This window comes from Cyprinodon variegatus, unplaced genomic scaffold, assembly GCF_000732505.1.
Source record: "Cyprinodon variegatus isolate N-32 unplaced genomic scaffold, C_variegatus-1.0 Scaffold844, whole genome shotgun sequence".
Lineage (NCBI taxonomy): Eukaryota > Metazoa > Chordata > Actinopteri > Cyprinodontiformes > Cyprinodontidae > Cyprinodon > Cyprinodon variegatus.
Genome location: NW_015151297.1, coordinates 15,138 through 34,545, shown reverse-complemented (window position 1 = coordinate 34,545; position 19,408 = coordinate 15,138). Strand labels below are relative to the sequence as shown.

General features: G+C 40.4%; 3 protein-coding genes across 4 annotated transcripts; all 3 read right to left on the bottom strand.

The window, feature by feature from the left end:
- Positions 1-821: 821 nt before the first annotated feature.
- Positions 822-5,480, bottom strand: LOC107099171 (protein NLRC3-like). Its single transcript, XM_015397190.1, has 6 exons — positions 3,657-5,480; positions 3,407-3,580; positions 2,015-2,188; positions 1,740-1,913; positions 1,510-1,556; positions 822-1,438 (listed from the first exon to the last, which is right to left on the bottom strand). The coding sequence occupies exons 1-6, from the start codon at positions 5,468-5,470 to the stop codon at positions 879-881; spliced, it is 2,943 nt and encodes a 980-aa protein (XP_015252676.1). The 5' UTR covers positions 5,471-5,480; the 3' UTR covers positions 822-878.
- Positions 5,481-9,418: 3,938 nt separating this feature from the next.
- dph3 (diphthamide biosynthesis 3) lies at positions 9,419-12,924 on the bottom strand. The gene is made up of 3 exons (XM_015397205.1): positions 12,725-12,924; positions 12,232-12,306; positions 9,419-10,117 (listed from the first exon to the last, which is right to left on the bottom strand). Exons 1-3 carry the CDS (start codon positions 12,830-12,832, stop codon positions 10,049-10,051), a joined length of 252 nt encoding a protein of 83 aa, XP_015252691.1. The 5' UTR covers positions 12,833-12,924; the 3' UTR covers positions 9,419-10,048.
- A 120-nt stretch (positions 12,925-13,044) lies between these two features.
- Positions 13,045-17,922, bottom strand: LOC107099192 (zinc finger protein OZF-like). Of its 2 annotated transcripts, XM_015397227.1 has the most exons (4): positions 17,843-17,922; positions 17,354-17,443; positions 15,691-16,329; positions 13,045-15,186 (listed from the first exon to the last, which is right to left on the bottom strand). In XM_015397227.1, exons 1-4 carry the CDS (start codon positions 17,868-17,870, stop codon positions 14,792-14,794), a joined length of 1,152 nt encoding a protein of 383 aa, XP_015252713.1. In that variant the 5' UTR covers positions 17,871-17,922; the 3' UTR covers positions 13,045-14,791. The 2 variants fall into 2 exon arrangements, with proteins under 2 accessions (XP_015252713.1, XP_015252712.1); XM_015397226.1 differs by having other exon boundaries at positions 13,045-16,329.
- Positions 17,923-19,408: the final 1,486 nt, after the last annotated feature.

The window sequence follows — 19,408 nt, the reverse complement described above, 5'->3', positions numbered from 1 at the left end:
CTTTAACCTCTTCTCGTAGCGGATTTATCTTTTTGATTCTATTTTCACTTTGAAAGCCAATAAAAGGACTTAACCTTTATAGGGATTCTATTATTATCTCTGGGATTTCAGAGTTGAACTCAGGATCCTTTGAACTCTAAACCAGCATCTCTTCAGAATCTTCCTCTTAACTTTTTTATCTGTGTAAATGGCTTTGGTTGTACTTTAAGGACAGATTCTATATCTGCACTGTGGGGACTATAAATCTGATAGTTTTATTTTTAATTCCTATTTTTTTATATATTATGATTAGATTTTAATATGATGTCCTTTAAATTATTCAAACAATGTGAACAAACTTTTTATTTTTCATTAAAACGTGATTATTTGTCAATGGAACCAAAAAGAAACCAAAGTAAAAACTCAGATTCATCCTTTAACCTTCTGGGATAAAAGTTTGAACCTTAAACCTGTGAAGCATCAGAAAACTGTTTGACTGATTAACAGCCTGATTAATTGACATCCTGATTAAAAAGGCTGATTAAACCTTAAACCAGCAGGTTTTTTAAATAAACTTTCCTGAACAGAGGATTGATAAACAGATAAACACATTAATGCTGAATAACAACAATTAAACACAATCATCAATCAAAGGTCATTAAGATAAAAAAGGTCAGGAACCAAACTAATTAAATTTAAAACCTTTAAAACAATAATATATTTATAATATATTTATTAAAAAGCTCCTAATTTCAATCTATGGAAAAAAAAAACTGTTTCAGAAAACCTGAATGTTGTAACAACAATGATGATAAAGCAAGACGTTTGGATCAAACTGATGATGATGCTAAAAGCATGAAGGCTTTCCAGCAGGAGTGATGGAACGCGTCTTTCCGGGTCTAAACCAAACAGAGAGACACGGAGGGACCCGGCCTGAAGCCGACTCCAAACCCAGGATGCAGAGGTTCAGAGAAGCTGGTGCTGAAGGTGTGGATGTGGATCAACGAGTCTGAGGAGACTCTGTAGAAGGACAGCAGGCCAGCAGGATGGTCCAGGTAGACGGCCACTCTGCTGGTGACCGAGGAGGAGGAGGAGGAGGAGGAGATGGAGTTGAGACTAACCGATGTTCCTTTGTTGTTGTGATAGACAGAGTAAATGCCGTCAGAGCAGAAGAGACTCCAGGACTTTTCATTGTATCCCAACTCACAGAGGTCGCTGTCTCCCTTCCTGCCGATTCCTCTGTAACTCACTGAAACATGAACTCTTCCTTTCCGCTCCACCTCCCAGTAGCAGCGGCCAATCAGAGCGTCTCTGCACAGCAGCTGGCGGCACCAGTCGAACCTGTCCGGATGATCCGAGTAGAGCTGGTCCTCCTCCACATGCGTCACCTTCCTGTTATCCTCAGACAGCTTTAGGTTTCTGTGCATCGTGTTCCGGTCAAAAACAAGCCGACGGGAATCTGATGAGAGAAGCAGGAGCTGAGCTTTGATCCTTTAGCCTCATTAATACTAAATAAAAACAAATACTTACACTTCCTTAAACCTGGTTTCAAGTATTGGACTCCAGCAGGCTCCATCCTGAGAACATCAGAGGTAATAAAGCTTTCACACTAAATCTAAAACAAACGCTTTTTTTTTTGGCCAAAACCAGTTAAACTGAGATTTATGAGGTGATGAAATATCAGTTTAACCATCGTAAGGCTTAAAACACAACAACTCAAGAAAAGACTAAACCGATTTTCACTGCAGCTATTTCTGCACCTGAGAGTCTCCAGTCTGGAACGGCCATCTTCTAATCGAGCCGTCATCAATTTCTCTCCATCTTCTCCTGGATGGTTGTAGCTCAGGTCCAGGTCCCTCAAATGAGACGGGTTGGAGCTCAAAGCAGAGGCCAGAAAAGCACAACCTTCCTCTGTGATCAGACAGCCTGACAGGCTGCAAAATGATTCACTATTAATAGAGTTACAGAAACATCCCAGAAATGAAGCATGGAAACAGATTCAGGAGAAGAAAACCGGATGAATTAACCTCCTGACCTCAGAGTCTGCAGTTTGCAGTGTGGACTTTCCAGGCCTGCAGACAGGAGGTTCACCCCCGAGTCGCTGAGGTCATTGTTAGTGAGGTCCAAGTCAGTCAGACGAGAGGACTGGGACCGTAGCACCGAGGACAGATGTTTGCAGCTGGTTCCCGACAGATTACAAGAGCTCAGCCTGGTTTGACAAGAAATTCATTAAAGTAAATCATTTATGCTCCCAAATAATTCTAATTATTTAATTTGCCTGGAGTGAAGAGAAGAAGAAAATATTTACTACCAGAAGCAGCATGTTTATTTTGAGGCAGAACCTGATCTCCATTAATGGGAAACAAACCTGATATATTTCAATCAATACTTTATGAAGCCTAAAGGGAAATTCTATTATAGTATAGAAATCTTTTGAGGTTCTAGAGGTTCTTCATCAGGGCGTGATCTACAGCTCTCACTGAAGTGGTTCGCAGCCGAGTGTGAAGCGCCCGAAATGAGGATCAGTTCCTCCGAAACCATGGTCTTGAGGGGTAGAGTAGGTTTAGAGGGTAGAGTGCCTTCTTTGGGTTGGGGAGGATGTACTACCCCTAGTGGAGGAGTTTAAGTATCTTGGGTTCTTGTTCACGAATGTGGGGAAGATGGAGCGGGAGATCGATAGGCGGATTGGTGCAGTGTCTGCTGTGAAGCGTGCCCTGTACCAGTCTGTTGTGGTGAAGAGAGAGCTGAGCCAAAGAAAGCAAATGTCTCTATTTACCGGTCGATCTACGTTCCTACCATCATCAATAAGGTAGGAACATACCCTGTTGATGAGGGTATGTTCATCAACAAGATCCCGGATACAAGGAACCAGTTAAGGTGGCTCAGGTATCAGGTTAGGATGCCTGGACGTCTCCCTGGTGAGGTGTTCCAGGCACATCCCACCAGGAGGAGGTCCATGGGGAGACTCAGGACACGCTGGAGGGACTTTGTTTTTGGCCTGGGAACGCCTTGGAATTCACCCGAAGAGTTGGCCCAAGTGGCTCGAAAAAAGGACATCTATGCCTCCCTACTGAAGCTGCTACGCCCACGAATGAACCCCGGATAGGTGAAAGAAGATGGATGGATGGATGAATGGGTGGATGGATGGATGGATGGATGGATAATATAGTTCATAGAAATAATACAAGCTTTAGGAAACGTAGCAATAGCTGCCATATCTCTAGTGTAGACCAAGACAAGACGTACTTAATCGATGTTACAAAGGGAAATTCATTGTTACAACGGCTCTCAGTGACACAGACTGGGTTCAAACTGGGTGCAGACTGGCACAGATTAACTTTCCTTGAATATAAAAAGGTTTGGATCCTTATATGACACTACCTTACAGCTGCGATAAACATCAACATAAAAACACTGGATGTCTTACCTCAGAGCTTCCAGGGCACAATCTTGACTCTCCAGTCCAGAACATAGGAGGAAAACTCCAGAGTCCTTCAAGTTGTTGTTACTCAGGTTAAGCTCTGTCAAGCTTGATGAGTAGGAGCCAAGAACCGATGACAGTGTCTCACAGCTTCTGTCTGAGAGGTTACAATGGCTCAGGCTGAAAAAGGAGATAGGGGGAATCTTAAAGTGGGGAGTATAATCATTGTATATACAACCTAAAGTTAAATACTGACATAGCTTTCTTTGATTGTTTGACCACCGGCAGCAATCTTAGGAAGGTATCCTCTGAGGCTGAATACTTTTTCAGGTCAAAAGTATCAAGACTTTGTTCAGATGAAGTCAAGATAAAAGCCAGAGCTGACCACTGGGCAGGTGACAGTCGTTCTGGGGAGAGACTTCCTGAATCCAGTGAACGCTGAATCTCCTCCATCAAGGAACGGTCGTTCAGCTCGCTCAGACAATGAAAAAGGTTTATGCTTTTTTCTGCTTGTAGATTCTCACTGATTTTCTTTTTGACATACTGGACAGTTTCCTGATTGGTATTGGAACAGCATGGGGTTTGTCTCAACAAACCTTCCAGAAGTCTCTGGTTGTTCTGTACTGAAAGACCCATGAAGAAGCGCAGGAACAAGTCCAGGTGCCCGTCGGAACTCTGCAATGCCTTGTCAACAGCACTCCTGTAAATATCCGTTTCTGCAGACTCGTCTTCTCTCGTCTCAGATCTCAAGGATGTTGACTGTTCTTCCATCAGGTTGATCCCAGAGTTGATGAAGGTCAGATGAACATGAAGAGCAGCCAGAAACTCCTGAACACTCAGATGGACAAAGCAGAATACCTTCTTCTGGTGCAGCCCTGTCTCCTCTTTAAAGATCTCTGTGAACACTCCTGAGTAAACTGAGGCTGCTCTGACATCGATGCCACACTCTAGCAGGTGTGATTCATAGAAGATAGCGTTTCTTTTCTGAAGCTGATCAAAAGCCAGTTTTGCCAGGGACACAATGATTTTTCTGCTCTCTGGACTCCAGTGTGGATCTGCCACAGATGCTCTATCATATTTGGTCTTCCTCATGTTAATCTGAAACACCAGAAAGTAGATGTACATCTGAGTTAGGGTCTTGGGAAGCTCCCCTCTCTTTTCTACTTCCAACACCTCCAGAACTGCAGCAGCGACCCAGCAGAACACTGGGATGTGGCACATGATGTGGAGACTCCGTGATGTCCTGATGTGGGAGATGATCTTGCTGGCCTTCTCCTCGTCTTTGAATCTCTTCCTGAAATACTCCTCTTTCTGTTGGTCAGTGAACCCTCTGACCTCTGTAATCCTGTCAACATACTGAGGAGGGATCTGATTGGCCGCTGCAGGTCGTGTGGTTATCCAGAGGAGAGCAGAGGGAAGCAGATTCCCCCTGATGAGGTTTATCAGTAGAACATCCACTGAGGTGGACTCTGTAACATCAGTCAGGATCTCATTGTTGGTGAAGTCCAGAGGAAGTCGACTCTCATCCAGACCATCCAAGATAAAGAGAACCTGGAAGTCTTCAAAGCTGCTGATTTCTTTGGTTTCAGTGAAGAAGCGATGAACAAGTTCCACCAAGCTGAACTTTTTCTCTTTCAGCACATTCAGCTCTCTGAAGGTGAATGGAAATATGAACTGGATGTTCTGGTGGGCTTTGCCTTCAGCCCAGTCCAGAGTGAACTTCTGTGTTAAGACTGTTTTCCCAATGCCAGCCACTCCCTTCGTCATCACTGTTCTGATTGGTTGATCTCTTTCAGGTGATGGCTTTAAAATGTCTTCTTGTCTGATTGTTGTTTCTGGTCTGTGTGGTTTTCTGGATGTTCTTTCAATCTGTCTGACCTCATGTTCCTCATTGACCTCTCCAGTCCCTCCCTCTGTGATGTAGAGCTCTGTGTAGATCTGGTTCAGAAGAGATGGGTTTCCTGCTTTAGCGATTCCCTCAAACACACATTGGAACTTCATCTTCAAGTTTGACTTGAGTTTGCGTTGACAGTTTCCAGCTCCAGTCCCTATTAGAACACAATAAATCATCAATTCCACCCAGAAAATGCTAATTGTCTTAAAGTGACAAAGGTGATGATGGCTAGATTAGAAGACAAAAAAATAAACATCTAATGATAATAAATATATGTGTGTTTGTAATAAAACAAAATCAGTTTCTAAACTTAAAGAACAAAAAAAAGAAAAGGTAAATCAAGCCATTGTTATTATTCAGCTTGGAGCTGCGCGCATTGATCCAGTCTCAGCTGTGTGTTCCACACGGCTCTGCTTTATGGAACCCAGCCATGTCTACCCTTGTTTGAAACTATTACAGGAGAAGCGGCGCAAGTGAAGTTAGGATCTGGCCTGCAGTCCGCTAATCTGTGACCTCTGTTCTATGCTGTATCTCAGCACAAGGTCCAATGTTTGAAGATGAGAATGTGTGGGACTATTCACATTTTGAACATAGCCAATGTCTAAGATAGCATTAAATGCTACACTTCAGCTATTAACTTCATTGTCATCATGGATGTTAAAACCCTCCACTATGATAGCTTTTTTCCACAAATACTTTTAGTTCTATAGCTGCTTAAACAAATAAAATGAGGTTTAAAATCCCACCTGACATGTGTGACTCTGCAACAGCAGGTATTCATTTTTAGCCCCGCCCCCTAATGGCCGCCATCAATGGAAACTAGAGGCTCAGGCCTTTCCAAGGAGGGGTCGGAGGTCATTGTGCGATCATTTCAGGTGATGGAACCGGCATGCGTTACATTAGCTGCTCTGTTATTCTTATTTTCTATCCAGTTTGCTGATATTATTGATAAATTTCAATGAAACGACGACTAAATCTGAGGAGGAAAGGCTTTGCCTCATGCAGAAGGTCTCCAATAATGGAAATCAGCATATTGGTCTGATCAGATTCACCTTTATGTGCAGAAAAATGCATTTTAGCAGTATTAGCATTGTGCTAAAATCCCATTTCCTCCTAACTCTCTGCTCACTAAAACCTCTGTGGAACAAACATGTTTCAACTGATTCAGTCCAGATTAGCTTAACTTATAGTCATGATGTGGATCTATAAAGTCTGAGGATTCATCCAGAGTTTCAAATGAGCTTTCATGGTGTTTATTTTTGGAAAATTTGCTAATTTCTTTTCATTTTTTCTTTGCGTCATCATCTATAAATCAGACATGGTGACATTTAAAATAGTGGATCCACCTGGAAAATATTCCTCAATGCCTTTCAGTCACAAATACACACAACTGCGTTTCCAATTTATAGTCTGGGAGCTGAACTTGCTTTAATTCACAGATGGAATTTCAGGCGGAATTTGCTCCTAAGACCCTCAGAGCTTAAAGGGTTAATTAGGTTAAACTAATTAGTTTGAACATTTAGAAGCGGCTCACCTTTTTGCAGGTGATCGTTGGTCTGATTTAAATTCAAAGAAGGCGTCCTTTGACATGTCGCTCTTTAGGGACACACAGCTGGGTTCTGGTTCTGGTTCTGGTCCAGGTTCTGGTCGTTTCCTGTGGATAGAGATGCTTTGGTGATGTTCATGCTGAGCTCTGACACAGAGGAGAGTCCCGGACAGTTAGAGGTGATGATCTGACCTTTGACCTTTACTCTGCTCCTCAGGCTCTCCATGCAGAGCAGTGTCAGAGGGAGGGGCTGGGTCCTCCTCTCTGTCCTCACACTGATCCATGATGCTCACTTCAATGAAGCTGCTAACAGGAAAACAAAAAAAAAAAAAAACCTGAAGCAGTGGAGTGTAGATCTAGATCAGTCAGAATGTTCCTGCTGCAGCTTTATAGCTGAGTACAAAACATAGAGAGGAAAACAAGAAGGAGGGACAAAATCTAGAACAGATAATGGATGTCTATTCTATTAACATTTCTCTATCTGTAGAATGGGTCTGTTCTATGTGTTGTTTTCTTAATTCAGAGGGCCCCCTGCCCATCTCTGCCTAGGGCCCCAGATGTCCTAAATCCGCCCCTGTGTTTAACTTGATCATTTTGGCAGATTGAGGAACAGAAACTGGACTTTAGGCCGCAGTCAGAGCTTCAGGTGGCGGGGAGTCTAATCCTGGAGGATTAGGAGATTTTCTCATTTCTGCTGGATTAAATCTGTTGGTTCTTTAGAAAAATAAACATTAAATCTAATTTAAAGTAGATTAAAGTGAAAAAAGGTAAGAATTTCTCACCAGCTGATCAGGGTCTGGCAGGGAGAGCGACCATCGCCTCTGACAATAGAAACTGAAATTAAAGTTAAAAAAGGAAAAACCCCGATAGATTCAGGGACCAAGTTAGAAATCTGAAAATTCAGAAACGCTTCAGGACTGTCTGAATGTTACTGAGGAGAAAAGAGAGAAAACTGTGCAGATAAATGATCAATCCTAACAGGTGTTCATTTCTTTAGGAATTCATTTGCTTTAACTCCAACAGGCTGTTTTCCTTCATGCTCCTAATAACCGGGGGGCACTAGGACCCTGTTCGCCCTGCATGCTGCCTGTCATGTACCGGATAAAAGCTGCAGCTCTGACGTCAACAGATGGAGAAAGAAGTATTTGACCCCTTGCTGATTCTGCAGGTTTGCTCACTTCCAAAGAATGCAACGATCTATAATCATCTGTACTTCTAGGCCAGATGTTGTGTGGAGGCCCAGACCGAGGGAGGGTGCTTCTTCCATTTCCTGATAACTGCACCAACAGTTGATCTTTTCTCTCCAAGTTGTTTCCGATTCTCTTGTAGCCCATCCCAGCCTGGTGCAGATCAACATGTTGTCCCTGATGTCCGTAGAAAGCTCTTTGGTCTTGCCCATGGTGGTGATGTTGGATGCTGGGTGTTAACAGGTGTCTTTCATACAGGTAACGAGGTGAGGCAGGTGGATTTGATGTAGATAATTGGTTGGGATTGAGGCTGAGTCTGAAAGAAAGACTAACTGGCTGGTAGGAGCCAGAATACTTGCTGTTTGGTAGGGGGTCATATACTTGATTTTCCTCATCAGATGGTTTCAATTTTAATAAATTCATATGATGTGAATTTCTAGAATTTTCTTTGGGATTCTGTCTCACTGTTAGAAGTACAGATGATTAAAATTATAGATGGCTGCATTCTTTGGAAGTGGGCAAACCTGCAAAATCTTTGATGATGCTGACGTGATTTGTTGGCGCCATCTTGGGGAGGTCAGTGTAATGTTTTAGCAGGAACAAAATAAATTTTAATCAACTTTAACTTTCTGAATATTGAACTAATTTACAGGGCTTTGATTTTAGCTGAAAGCAAAGTATTTATAATATTCTTAGTGGGATTAATAGGAATAGAATATTCTAATAGGATGGAAGCATGCTGCAAAGCGCAGCCACTCAGACATTTTTAAATATTACTATATACAGAAAAATATTTAGAAAGGCATAAACAAATATATACTCACATCTCTATTTTTATGTATACGTATATATATATATGTGTGTTTAGTTGCAAACTGAATAGTTAACAAGGTTTTTATAAATTAATGAATGACAGTGAAAAAATGACATTTTTTGCTTTAAACTCGCTAAATAACCATAAATATTTCTGTCTGATTAACTTTACAAACGGCGCCACATATATAGGAGCCATTTTTCCATTTTCAGTTAAATCTAAAAAATTTAGTTTGTTATTTAGAATAGATTTTTGGTTATTCACTTGTATCAGTAGGGAGGTCATGTGGAGCTCATCATAGTAGCTGGTTGGCTGGAAAATTTAGATTTCTCTCTCGTATATTTAGTGATGCGATTTATCCAGTGAAAAATGTTTTTACTATGTTTGTTTCACCAGAAAATGTCTGAGAGGTGATTTTATTCCCACGACAAACCAAATAGTTTGTCAAAGTTTGTTAAAATGGGAAATTTGTTTTAAAAATTGATGCTGCAGTTCTTTCTTTCACCAAAAGAGGGAGACAAATCACCTGTAACAGGAAGGGGAGCAAAGAACAGAACAGAATAGAAAATCACTTTATTTTCCCACAATGGACAGAATTAGGGTCACTTTATTATTTTTTTTTTCTTCTTTTCCATCATAACAGAATAAAAATTAACTGGTTTGTAGAATAAAGTCAAAATATTCCAGATAAAGTTTGAATCCATGTGGAAGAAAGCGCTGCGATGTTTCCAGGCGGTTAGGAAGGCGTCAGGATCGACTCACAGCATGTTTCTATGTTCCATCATAATAAATAACAAACAAGTATAAAAATATAGGCTCTTATTATGACCTGAATTACTTAAGCTCAAAGATATTAACCTTTAAAAAGCTGTTATTTTGTGTAATGATGGGAAAAAGTTTCTGAATATGAAGAAATCTGATTTATTAGCTGAACTAAAAGTGGAAAAAAGAAGCTAATAAATGTTAAAAATGAACAATAATGATATTTATTATCTAAAAAGCATCACAGCAGTGAAATGATCCAAAGATCGGCTCCCAGTCTCTAAAAGCTCAGATCAAAGTTCTGTTGTGGATAATCCTGGGTTCCTCCTTCAGGTGCTGCAGCTGCTCCTCCTGCTGCTCCTCCTGCTCCTCTGAGAGGAGAACCGCCGCAGCTGGAGGGACGGCGAAGCCTGGCGTCGGCGCCGCCGATGGAAGCGACCCGGGTTCAGGACTGGACGCGCTGCAGTTTGGGTTCAGATGGAGCCTCGATGGTTTCGCCCGCCATGAAAAGCTCCTGCAGGTTTCAGGAAGACGTTCGTTTCATCAGAACTTTCCTCAAAGATCACAGAAGATTCTAGAACTTTTATAAACAGAATCTCATCTCAAGGCACGTCATTATCTAACGCCATCTATAAATCCAGATCTATTGATGATGTCAGACAGCAGAGGCGGAGCCAGAAAACGTTTCTAGCTCAGGGTCGATCCAGGCTGACCTCAAAATGAGCAAAACATCCATATTTTCTAATTAAAGACCGAATAAACTTTCCTACAGATCTGCTAAGAAATAGACGCGTAATTTAAACATCTAGATAAAAGGTATAGATCAGCTGGTCCCAATAAAGGAAATCAACCAGTAAAGGTCCATTTTTAATCATAATCTGTTACTTTAAACAGAATTTAACCCGGAAATAAATTACATTTCTATGCATCCATTTTATTCAGTGGATATTTATATAAAAATAAAATAAAAATAGAAAGTTTTTCCATTTTAAAGTTTAAATTGTTCCCAGGTGCCGCCTGCGACCCAGGGTCGGCCTTTTGAACCTTCAGCTCATGTTGATACGAGTCATTCTATGTCTGCATATCTACAGAAAGCTCCTCCTTCCAATGACAGCGAACGCGCCGAGCTTAATGGATGAAATAAATTACTTTATATAAAATAGTAGGGTTTTGTGTGCCAGTAAATGTGAAAAAAATCATAAAAATAAGATATTTCTTCATCAATTTATCAATTATTCATCTAAAAACAGATTTTAAAAATGTTTTTGTGAATAAATGTGAAATAATAAAAAAGTGGAAATACGGAACAAAAGAAACACTTTCAATAAACACAAAGACAAAATAAAGAATTAAAGAAATGTTAAACAGAATAAATGAGTTAATAATCAGCATAAAGGCAAGAAGAGAATAAAAAACTAAACTAGAAGTTAAAATCTATATTTTTAGATGAATAATTGATCAATTGACAAAAACATAAATTATTATTTTCTTACATTTAATGGCACAAAAGTTCATATAATTAGTTACTTTTTTCAAGCAATTTTATATTATTAAGTCATTTATTTCTGTATGTATTTAGAATTATGGCAGGATTGGTCCTCCGTATCGGTCGGTCTGTCGGTGGAACTAAAGGAACTTTAAGAGATATGAAAAATTTTAATGTTTTGATTATTCCACTTTATAGTATCACTGCCGTACGGAAGACGATTAAGGCCACTAAAAAATAAAAAAAAAGGTGAAATGATTTTTAAAGTTTCATTCAGTATGTGAGAAAAAGGTCAGAATTCTGACTTTAATCTGAGAATTGTGGATCTTAATGTAGATGGTCTCCATGGAGGCGGAGATGTGGAGCACTGAGCTTCAGTTGTTTGGGAGAAACAGGAACACATTGGTGGAAAATGATGGAATTAGGAGACTTTTCCGTCCCTGAGGTTCCATGCTGATGCTGTTTGATTAATGGAAGATCTGGAGATTAAAACAAGAGAACTAGACTCTAAAACAGACATGGATGCTAACATGTTTGTTAGCTTATAGAGATTAAAGTCAGAATTCTGAGAAAAAGTCAGAAATCTGCTATTTTTCCTCATATTATACTGAAAAAAAAATTTTGTAAAAATTGGTTAACTTATTTTTTTTGTGTGGCCCTAATCTTCTTCCATAGTGCTGCCACCGTCTGACTTAAGGCTGATTTATACTGTGAAACCAGGTCGTCTGCGTAGGCGTCGCAGTGAACAAAAAGCCAGACGCTCCGCTGCGCAGACAGGAGGCCGGCTCGTTTTGTTTTTATGACCAAAAATGCGGAAAACGACTCGTGACCATAAACTCGTTTGACCAGCTAGCAGAGCGAGAGCCTTTTTCCACCTGGATCCCCGCTATTTTTGGCCCTTATGTCCCTCCATTGTCAGACTACTCGCCCCCACTTCCTCTCCGCTTCGGCCGTATCTAGATCCACAGCGTATAGAACAGACCACGCTGCAATAATGAGCATAAATCAAAAACCTCTGCATCAATCTTACTGCTGCAGGAGGAGAACCAGGCCTTTAGAGGGGAAATAATGGTAGAGGGGGGCCAATGATTGGCTGAGGGTGGCCATGGGCCCCCATCTAGCTCCGCCCCTGGCAGACTGACCTTATCATAGATGACTTTAACGATGAGCGAGCAGCTGGGGCAGGTGGCCACCTCCTCTCCGTTCTCCAGGTCTTCCTGAAAACACAAACTGGGTTTAAAATGTTTTATAAATAATAACTGATTTATTCTGAAAGGAATGACCCTTCAGAATAAAAGCCCAGAACAGAACTACTTCCTGTTTACATTTAAGAGAAATATTAGTTCATTTACACCTGATGGGACAAACAGAAAAGTTAAAGGTGTAAAAAAAGAAAGTAGTTAAACCAAAATATGAAACTTAAATGAGGCTAATAAAGGATTACACAAGCAGCAGGATGGAGGTACAGAACTTCTAAATATGAGCTTTAATAATTAAACAGACCGAGCCGAGTTCAGCCGAACATCTGCGACATTAATAAAATAACATTAATCTGTCAGTGGATCAGTTTCTGGTTCCTACAGGAAGGTTTAACAGGAATCCAGCAGAATTCAGCCGCGGTTCGGCGGGTCCCACCTTGGTGATGCAGAAACGGTCTCCGCAGGGACACGGGAAGTAGAAAGCCTCCGTTTCCTCATCGAACTCAAAGTCTTCAATCTCCACCTCATCATGAAACACCGACATGTTTCACCATCGGCCGGTTTATTAGCAGCAGCGGGACACGCTGATCACCGGCCCGCACCGCGGCGCGCGCTGATTGCGTCATCGGCACGGGACGTGACTCATCAAGACGGACCCAGATAAAAAAAAAATAAATAAAAAACAATAAACCGACAGTTTTTATACACTTTATTAGAAAATTCTTTATAATAAAAAAAAAAAATAAGCATAATTTCCAGTAAATAGTCGCCAGAAGAGGTTTAGAGTCACTAGAAAAATAAAAAAATTAACAGATTTTTTTATTTAATTTCAGTTTAATATGGGAACAAAGTCAAATTTTTTGACTTTAATCTCAGAATTAAAGCTTCTTTCCAGAACTCAGCAGCATCTTCAGCTTCTGGTCTAAAAACAGGAAAACTAAACATTCCGATTTTTAAGCAAATGAAGGATGAATTTTTTTTTTATTTCTATTGTTTATAAAAATGATTTTTTATTAAATCCAAATAAAAACGTGACTAATTCAAGAGTTTCTAATTTGAAGCTTCTCTCATTACAGATTTAATAATAATAATGCATTTTATTTTAAAGGCACCTTTCTGGACCCTCCAGGCCACCGTACCAAAGATAAAAACACAAAAGCAGAAGCAAAGTCAAAAAACAAAATAAAACCTTAAAAAATACAAAGGCTGGGAAATTATTATTAAAAAGAGTAAAGAATTTTAAACAGATGAGTTTTTATTTGCAGGATGAGTCACCAGCAGGTGGCGACAAACCTTCCCTCCATCAAAACCAACAGATTGATGGGAAATAATGAATATTGACCTTAAAGCGATGGAAGATCTTAATGGATCTCTAGCTAATGACCCAATATTCACTTTATTTTATAAAACATAGAGCAGACCAACAATAAAACAACAAATCATTAATAAAATAACAATAAAAAACAATCTTATGGATTAAATACCTTCAGTATCCTATAAAACATTACTTCTTTATTGTTTACATCTTGAACAAATAAGAGAAAAGAGATCCAGAGCAATTCTTCCAGCTGATTGGCTACCTGCCTCCATGGTGAGTTTTTTAGCCAATCACAGGAGCAGCAGCAGCTTCAAAGTTAACTGATAAATCAAACTCCTTCTAAATCTGGGAAACAGCCGTCAGCGTTTATGGATCAGAAAGTGATCTGGGAAGGTGGAGGCTGGTCGCTCTGAGGAGCCCAGAGTTGGTTTAAAAATAAATAAACGCTGCAGGTTGGTGGAGGTGAGATGGGAAAGGAGAGATAGAGGAGTTAAAGGAGGAGAAAGGTGGTTAGAGAATTAAGGGAATAAAGGGGAATTAGCAGAACGCAGTTTAGATGAAGAAAGAGTTTTATTGAAGGAAGGTTGACAGAAAAATAAATAAAAATAGTATTTATTGTAGGCGCTAAGCCGACGCTTAAAGGAGTGTTTTTAAAGCGGAACCTTATGGCTGACGCGCCTTTGCTGGGATGAGGCGGTGAACAGGAGACGCAAATAACAGTAGAGACTCATTTTATTCATAGCGTCCGTCATTAACGGCTCAGAGCCAATCAGAGCCGATCAGAAGGCAGAGAAAATCAGGATCAAGGAAAAGTTTTTGGGCCTCGAAGAAGTTAATTGGGAATAAATAGTTAGAAGGTTGGAGATGGAGGGAAGAACAGGAGCATCTGGAACATAAAAGATATTATTAATAATGAATAGTAATTTTGGGGAACCGGTGCCACACAGGAGGTCTTACACAGGGTGGAGATCGCCCCCCCTCAGTGAAGAGGTGAGGGCAGGGAGGGGGCCGGTGTGGGGGCAGTCAGACCGGGTGAAGCTGTTTATCTCATCCTGGCCGCCTGAAGCCCTGCAGGAAGCGTGAACGTTTCAGGACACCAAGGCTCTGGGTCTGAAGCCGCTGCTCTACAGCCTCAGGGTGGAAATACTTTACAAACCGGCCAGAAGTTCTTCTTCTCTGTGGATTTTAACGTGTTGCTAATATGTCAACTAAGGGTAACTTTTTTCCTCCAAGTTTCTCAGCAGAATAATGAATTTCCATGTGTCTGTTAAAATATGACGTTGATGCGCATCTTTTCCCACAAATATCACAACGAAGCGGGTTTTCTCCGTGGTGAATTATTTTGTGTGTCTTTAAATATGAATTGAAGGTAAATCCTTTTCCGCAAGCATCACAAACAAATGGTTTTTCTTCACTGTGAATTCTTTTGTGCATTTTTAAATAAGCACTGGAGCTAAATGCTTTTCCACAAGCATCACAAACAAAAACATTTCCTCCATTATGACTTAGTTTGTGAGTGTTTAAGTTTGACGTGGTGGTAAATCCCTTCCCACAGGCATCACAAACAAAGGGTTTCTCTCCTGTATGGGTTCTCATGTGTCTGATTAAAGCACACTGTGTGATAAATCCTTTTCCACAAACATCACAGTCAAAGGGTTTTACTCCACTGTGAATTTGTTTATGAATATTTAAATTTCCTTTGGAGTTAAATCTTTTCCCACATGTATCACAACCGTAAGCTTTTCCTTTTGAGTGGATTCTTTTGTGTCTTTTTAATTCAGACTTTGAGGAACATCCTCTACCACAACAATCACAGACAAAGGGTTTCTCTTCAGTGTGGATTTTTCTGTGTCTGTTTAAATTGGACTTGGAGATGAATCCTTTCCCACAATTATCACATATAAAGGGTTTCTCTCCTGTGTGGATTTTCTGGTGTCTGTTTAATTCAGACTTTGAGTAACAACTTTTACCACAAGTGTCGCAACTGAAAGGTTTCTCTCCAGTGTGGACTTTCATGTGTCTTTTTAAAATTGAATTGGTGATAAACTTTTTTCCACAAGTATCGCATTCGAAGGGTTTCTCTCCTGTGTGGTTTCTCATGTGCATGTCTAAAGAATGTTTTCTAGTGAATCTAATTTCGCAAACAGTACAATCAAATAACTTCTCCCTCGTGTTCATGTTAGCATCACTACAGTTTAGCTGTTTAGTATTTTTCTTTAGTGATTCTTCTTCTTTCGTCTCTGTGAACCATTTCTCATCGATGGAACGTCCTGAAGTCATGGATCTCGGCGTAGAACGACTCTGAATAGATCTGTTAGCTTCTTGTTTCCCAGATTTGCTAACAGTGTTTGTGTCTGACTCAGGAACTCTGCTCTCTTCCCGATCCTCCTCGCTATCCTCGGTTTCAGAATCTTCTCCACGCTCTCCAGAGCCTCCGTGACTCTTTAGATCCGTGTTCCTGCTGGTCTCTGCTGTTCCAGAGTCCTCCTCTTTCATTTCTACCTTTATATGTTCGGCCGAAGCTCTGATTGGAAAACCTGCGTCTTCAGTTTTGTGCGGATGAAGCTGAAAGAACAGAGGTTTCTCTTCCTCCTCCTCAGTTTTCACGGGAACAGAAGGAAAGCTGCTATCATGCGTCTCCTCCTCCTCCTTCACACTCAGCTGTTCCTCCTTGATGCGGTGGAGCTCCTGCTGGTCGGCATCAGGAGCCTCTTCTTTAACATCTGCAGGCAGCAGTGAAAACATCACATCCGTTATGAACAACCTTACAGTGTCTCTGTCAGTAGATCAATCTGGTTACATTAAAACATCTTCTGATTATTATTCCCTTTGAGCTTATTTGATTTTCTGCTTCACACCTTGGTTTTTTTTCTCTGTCTGCCAGAGAATAAAGCATTTTGTGTTTATTTATCATAGAAAGAGCAAATGACCAATAAATAAGAAGAAAAAGACAAATATCAGGTCTACAGGAGAGCAGGTATAAAATCAGAGGCACATAAAGAAAGAAGAGAATCTCATTTCAACTGAAAGATCCAGGATATTTCCTACGTGGCTAACAAAGTGTGATTCCTCATCACCCTGCAAACCACATTCAGGAAACTATACACCGTCTGTCCAGGAATGCAGAGGAAGAGAAGAAGAATCTGCAGCTGAAGTTTCTTTCGGTTGTAGATATTATTTTTATAACGGGTCAGATTAACGAGCGTCTGATTGATGAGCTCTAGAGGCTGAAGCTCTGGAAGGATGAAGGTTTCAGATTCCCATGGCTGCTCCCTCACTAATACCGACTCCTTTCTAAGGATCTAAGTTAGAAAGAATGAAAAGCAGAATCTTTATGCTGTTCTTTACATTTTCAATTTAGTGTTTCAGGCTAAACAACAAATGAAAGGATTGAAGTTTCGCCAATAAAGGTCGTTATTGATGGATGCTGTGAGAGCGATGAATCGGCGGCCATCATGCAGAGCTCTTTAGCTCAAATTCAGATTTTAAACCTTTTATTTGATCCAGATCAAAGCTTTTCTGCCACATCAGGTCTCAGAATTAGGATTTTAACGAGGCGGATTTAACGCTGTGCGTCGGGTTTACAGGCGTACCGGAAACAGGGACTTCAAAGGTTCCTGCTTTTAGCGTCTATAAGAACAAGATATTAAAAACATTTATTTTTCAGGGCGTTAAAATGTTTCTAATGAATGAATCATAATTAAGGCGATAAAGTCCCGCCTTCTTAAAATGTTAAACAATCCTTACTGATGGCGGCAGCTGCTGTTAGCGTCCTGCTATCAGGCTCCTCCTCCTGCTGCTCCACATCTGCTCTCTGCTCTCCAGATGTTCTCTCCTCTGCTTTAACAAAGATTCAAATGAAACAAACCTGATTATAATAAAACGTTTCAACATTTCCTGAGTTTATTCACTCATTAAACTAAAATCAGCGTCTCTAACTTTCCCTGCAGGAAAAGAAACGTTATTGATGTTAATGTTTGTTATAAAGTTCATTAAAATTAACACCTAATGGAGACGATCTGTTTAAACTCAGCCAACATTCCCACATTTAGCCCTAAATTCATTTTCAGCTAACTTTCCTCATCTGTCCAAACATATCAAGGATAATTCCTAATCTGACCTTTAGTGGTTTATATTCCATTGGTCACAGAAGGAGCATCATTAAAGCTGATTAAAACTGAACACAGAGACCTTTCAGCTGCTCCCTGACAATAAGAAAGGAGGAAACATTCAAACCTGATGGCTGCTGTGGAACCTGCGCCATCTTTCAGTGTCTCCTCCTCCCCTGGTTCTCCTCCTCTCCTGGTTCTCCTCCTCTCCTGGTTCTCCTGGTTCTCCTGCTTCCCTCCAGCTCCTCAGTTCAGCCTCCAGCTGCTGGACTTCTTTCCAGAGCTCAGCAGCATCTGCAGCTTCTAGACTGACAACAAAACAGGAGGAAGAAGATGAGAGACGGACAGGAGGAGGAGGAGGAGGAGGAGAAGGAGCGACAGCCAGTGAGGTCTTTAGTGTTTCTGCTGCAGATGTAAATATTTCTATAATAGGAATAAAATCAGTTGAGAAAAGCTGATGGTTCAAATATGAAATGACCAAAAGTCAGAACTGAAAATGTAATGAAAGGGAAACCATTAGGCTGTGATCGTTGAGGGAATGTTAGATCTTTACCACACAGATTAGAGCAGCTCTAAGTAGTGAGGAGATCCCAACCAGAACTGGTTCTGCAGGTGGATATGGAAGAAGAAAAAATAGGAAATAAAAATAAACTGATTTTAAATATTATTTCAGTTTATTATGGGGGATAAATTCGGAATTCTGACTTTAATCTCAGAATTCTGACTGAATTCTGTTCATCGTTAGTTTCCATTGATTTCTATTCCTGGGTTTAGTTCACTGACAGCTAGCATGGTCGACCAATCAGACCGCAGTCCAGACTTAAAGCAGACTGTTCTTATATCAGCCAGCAGATAATGATAATAACGCCCAGTCCACCTTAAATTCCTCTAAGCTCTGCATCTATAAGCTGTGTAGAAAAGCCTTCTACATGTTAAGTTAAGGAGGGCTGATTAGGAGATTCCGGTTAGAGAATCAGGAGACTGGAGATGATGATCGGCAGCTTTAATGCAGCTCCAAACACTGAACATGGTCCATAACAGGCTGAGATGCATAATCACAGGTGAAACACATGTTACATGCTGGGATGATGGAGCATATGAGTAAGGTCTGTAAAAAGGAACAAACATAAAAGTGCTTATGAGCTAAATTAGGATTTCACTAAACATTTCAGCAAACAGCTACAGAAATAAACAATTAACCAAAATCCCAGCAATCCTCATAGAAACACTGCTGCATCAGCAGCAATAACAGAAGCCATGCAGCTTCAAATACAGCAACTCTAGGCAGCAGCAGCATTAGCTAAACTACTATTAGCAACAAATGCTAACCGGCACTAGCAATCACAGCAGCTAACCAGAACAGCAGGAAACAGAGAAATATGGCGCAAATTAATGATTCACACTACAATTATATTAATGCAGAACATGTAAGGAGTAAAGTAATATCTAAAAGGCACTTACTTTATTTATTACGCACACAAATATCCACCATGAAGAAATAAAGATTCGGCGCGCGTCACACTGATAGCGGTCCGGGCGGAAACAAGAAACTAAATTAGGTTCTCCCTCAGTCTTTCTAACAAGCTGAAACTATTATCTGAACATTTGTGAAGCCAACAAAAGCATCAAAGAGAAGAGGAGGAGCCAATTATTTTTTTATTAATAATTAAAAATGTTCCTTTGTTTTTCTGCA

What these genes read in the sequence shown, in the direction of transcription:
- LOC107099171 (XM_015397190.1), bottom strand. Translation starts at nt 5,470, where the DNA reads ATGATTTATTGTGTTCTAATAGGGACTGGAGCTGGAAACTGTCAACGC. An exon ending in AAACAATCAAAGAAAGCTAT is followed by an intron (nt 3,581 to 3,656) that starts GTCAGTATTTAA and finishes CTCCTTTTTCAG; the next exon opens with CCTGAGCCATTGTAACCTCT. An exon ending in TGTGCCCTGGAAGCTCTGAG is followed by an intron (nt 2,189 to 3,406) that starts GTAAGACATCCA and finishes TTGTCAAACCAG; the next exon opens with GCTGAGCTCTTGTAATCTGT.
- dph3 (XM_015397205.1), bottom strand. Translation starts at nt 12,832, where the DNA reads ATGTCGGTGTTTCATGATGAGGTGGAGATTGAAGACTTTGAGTTCGAT. An exon ending in ACCGTTTCTGCATCACCAAG is followed by an intron (nt 12,307 to 12,724) that starts GTGGGACCCGCC and finishes TTGTGTTTTCAG; the next exon opens with GAAGACCTGGAGAACGGAGA. An exon ending in TTAAAGTCATCTATGATAAG is followed by an intron (nt 10,118 to 12,231) that starts GTCAGTCTGCCA and finishes TGAAACCTGCAG; the next exon opens with GAGCTTTTCATGGCGGGCGA.
- LOC107099192 (XM_015397226.1), bottom strand. Translation starts at nt 17,870, where the DNA reads ATGGCGCAGGTTCCACAGCAGCCATCAG. An exon ending in GGTTCCACAGCAGCCATCAG is followed by an intron (nt 17,444 to 17,842) that starts GTTTGAATGTTT and finishes TTGTTAAAGCAG; the next exon opens with AGGAGAGAACATCTGGAGAG. An exon ending in AACAGCAGCTGCCGCCATCA is followed by an intron (nt 16,330 to 17,353) that starts GTAAGGATTGTT and finishes TGCTGCCTGCAG; the next exon opens with ATGTTAAAGAAGAGGCTCCT.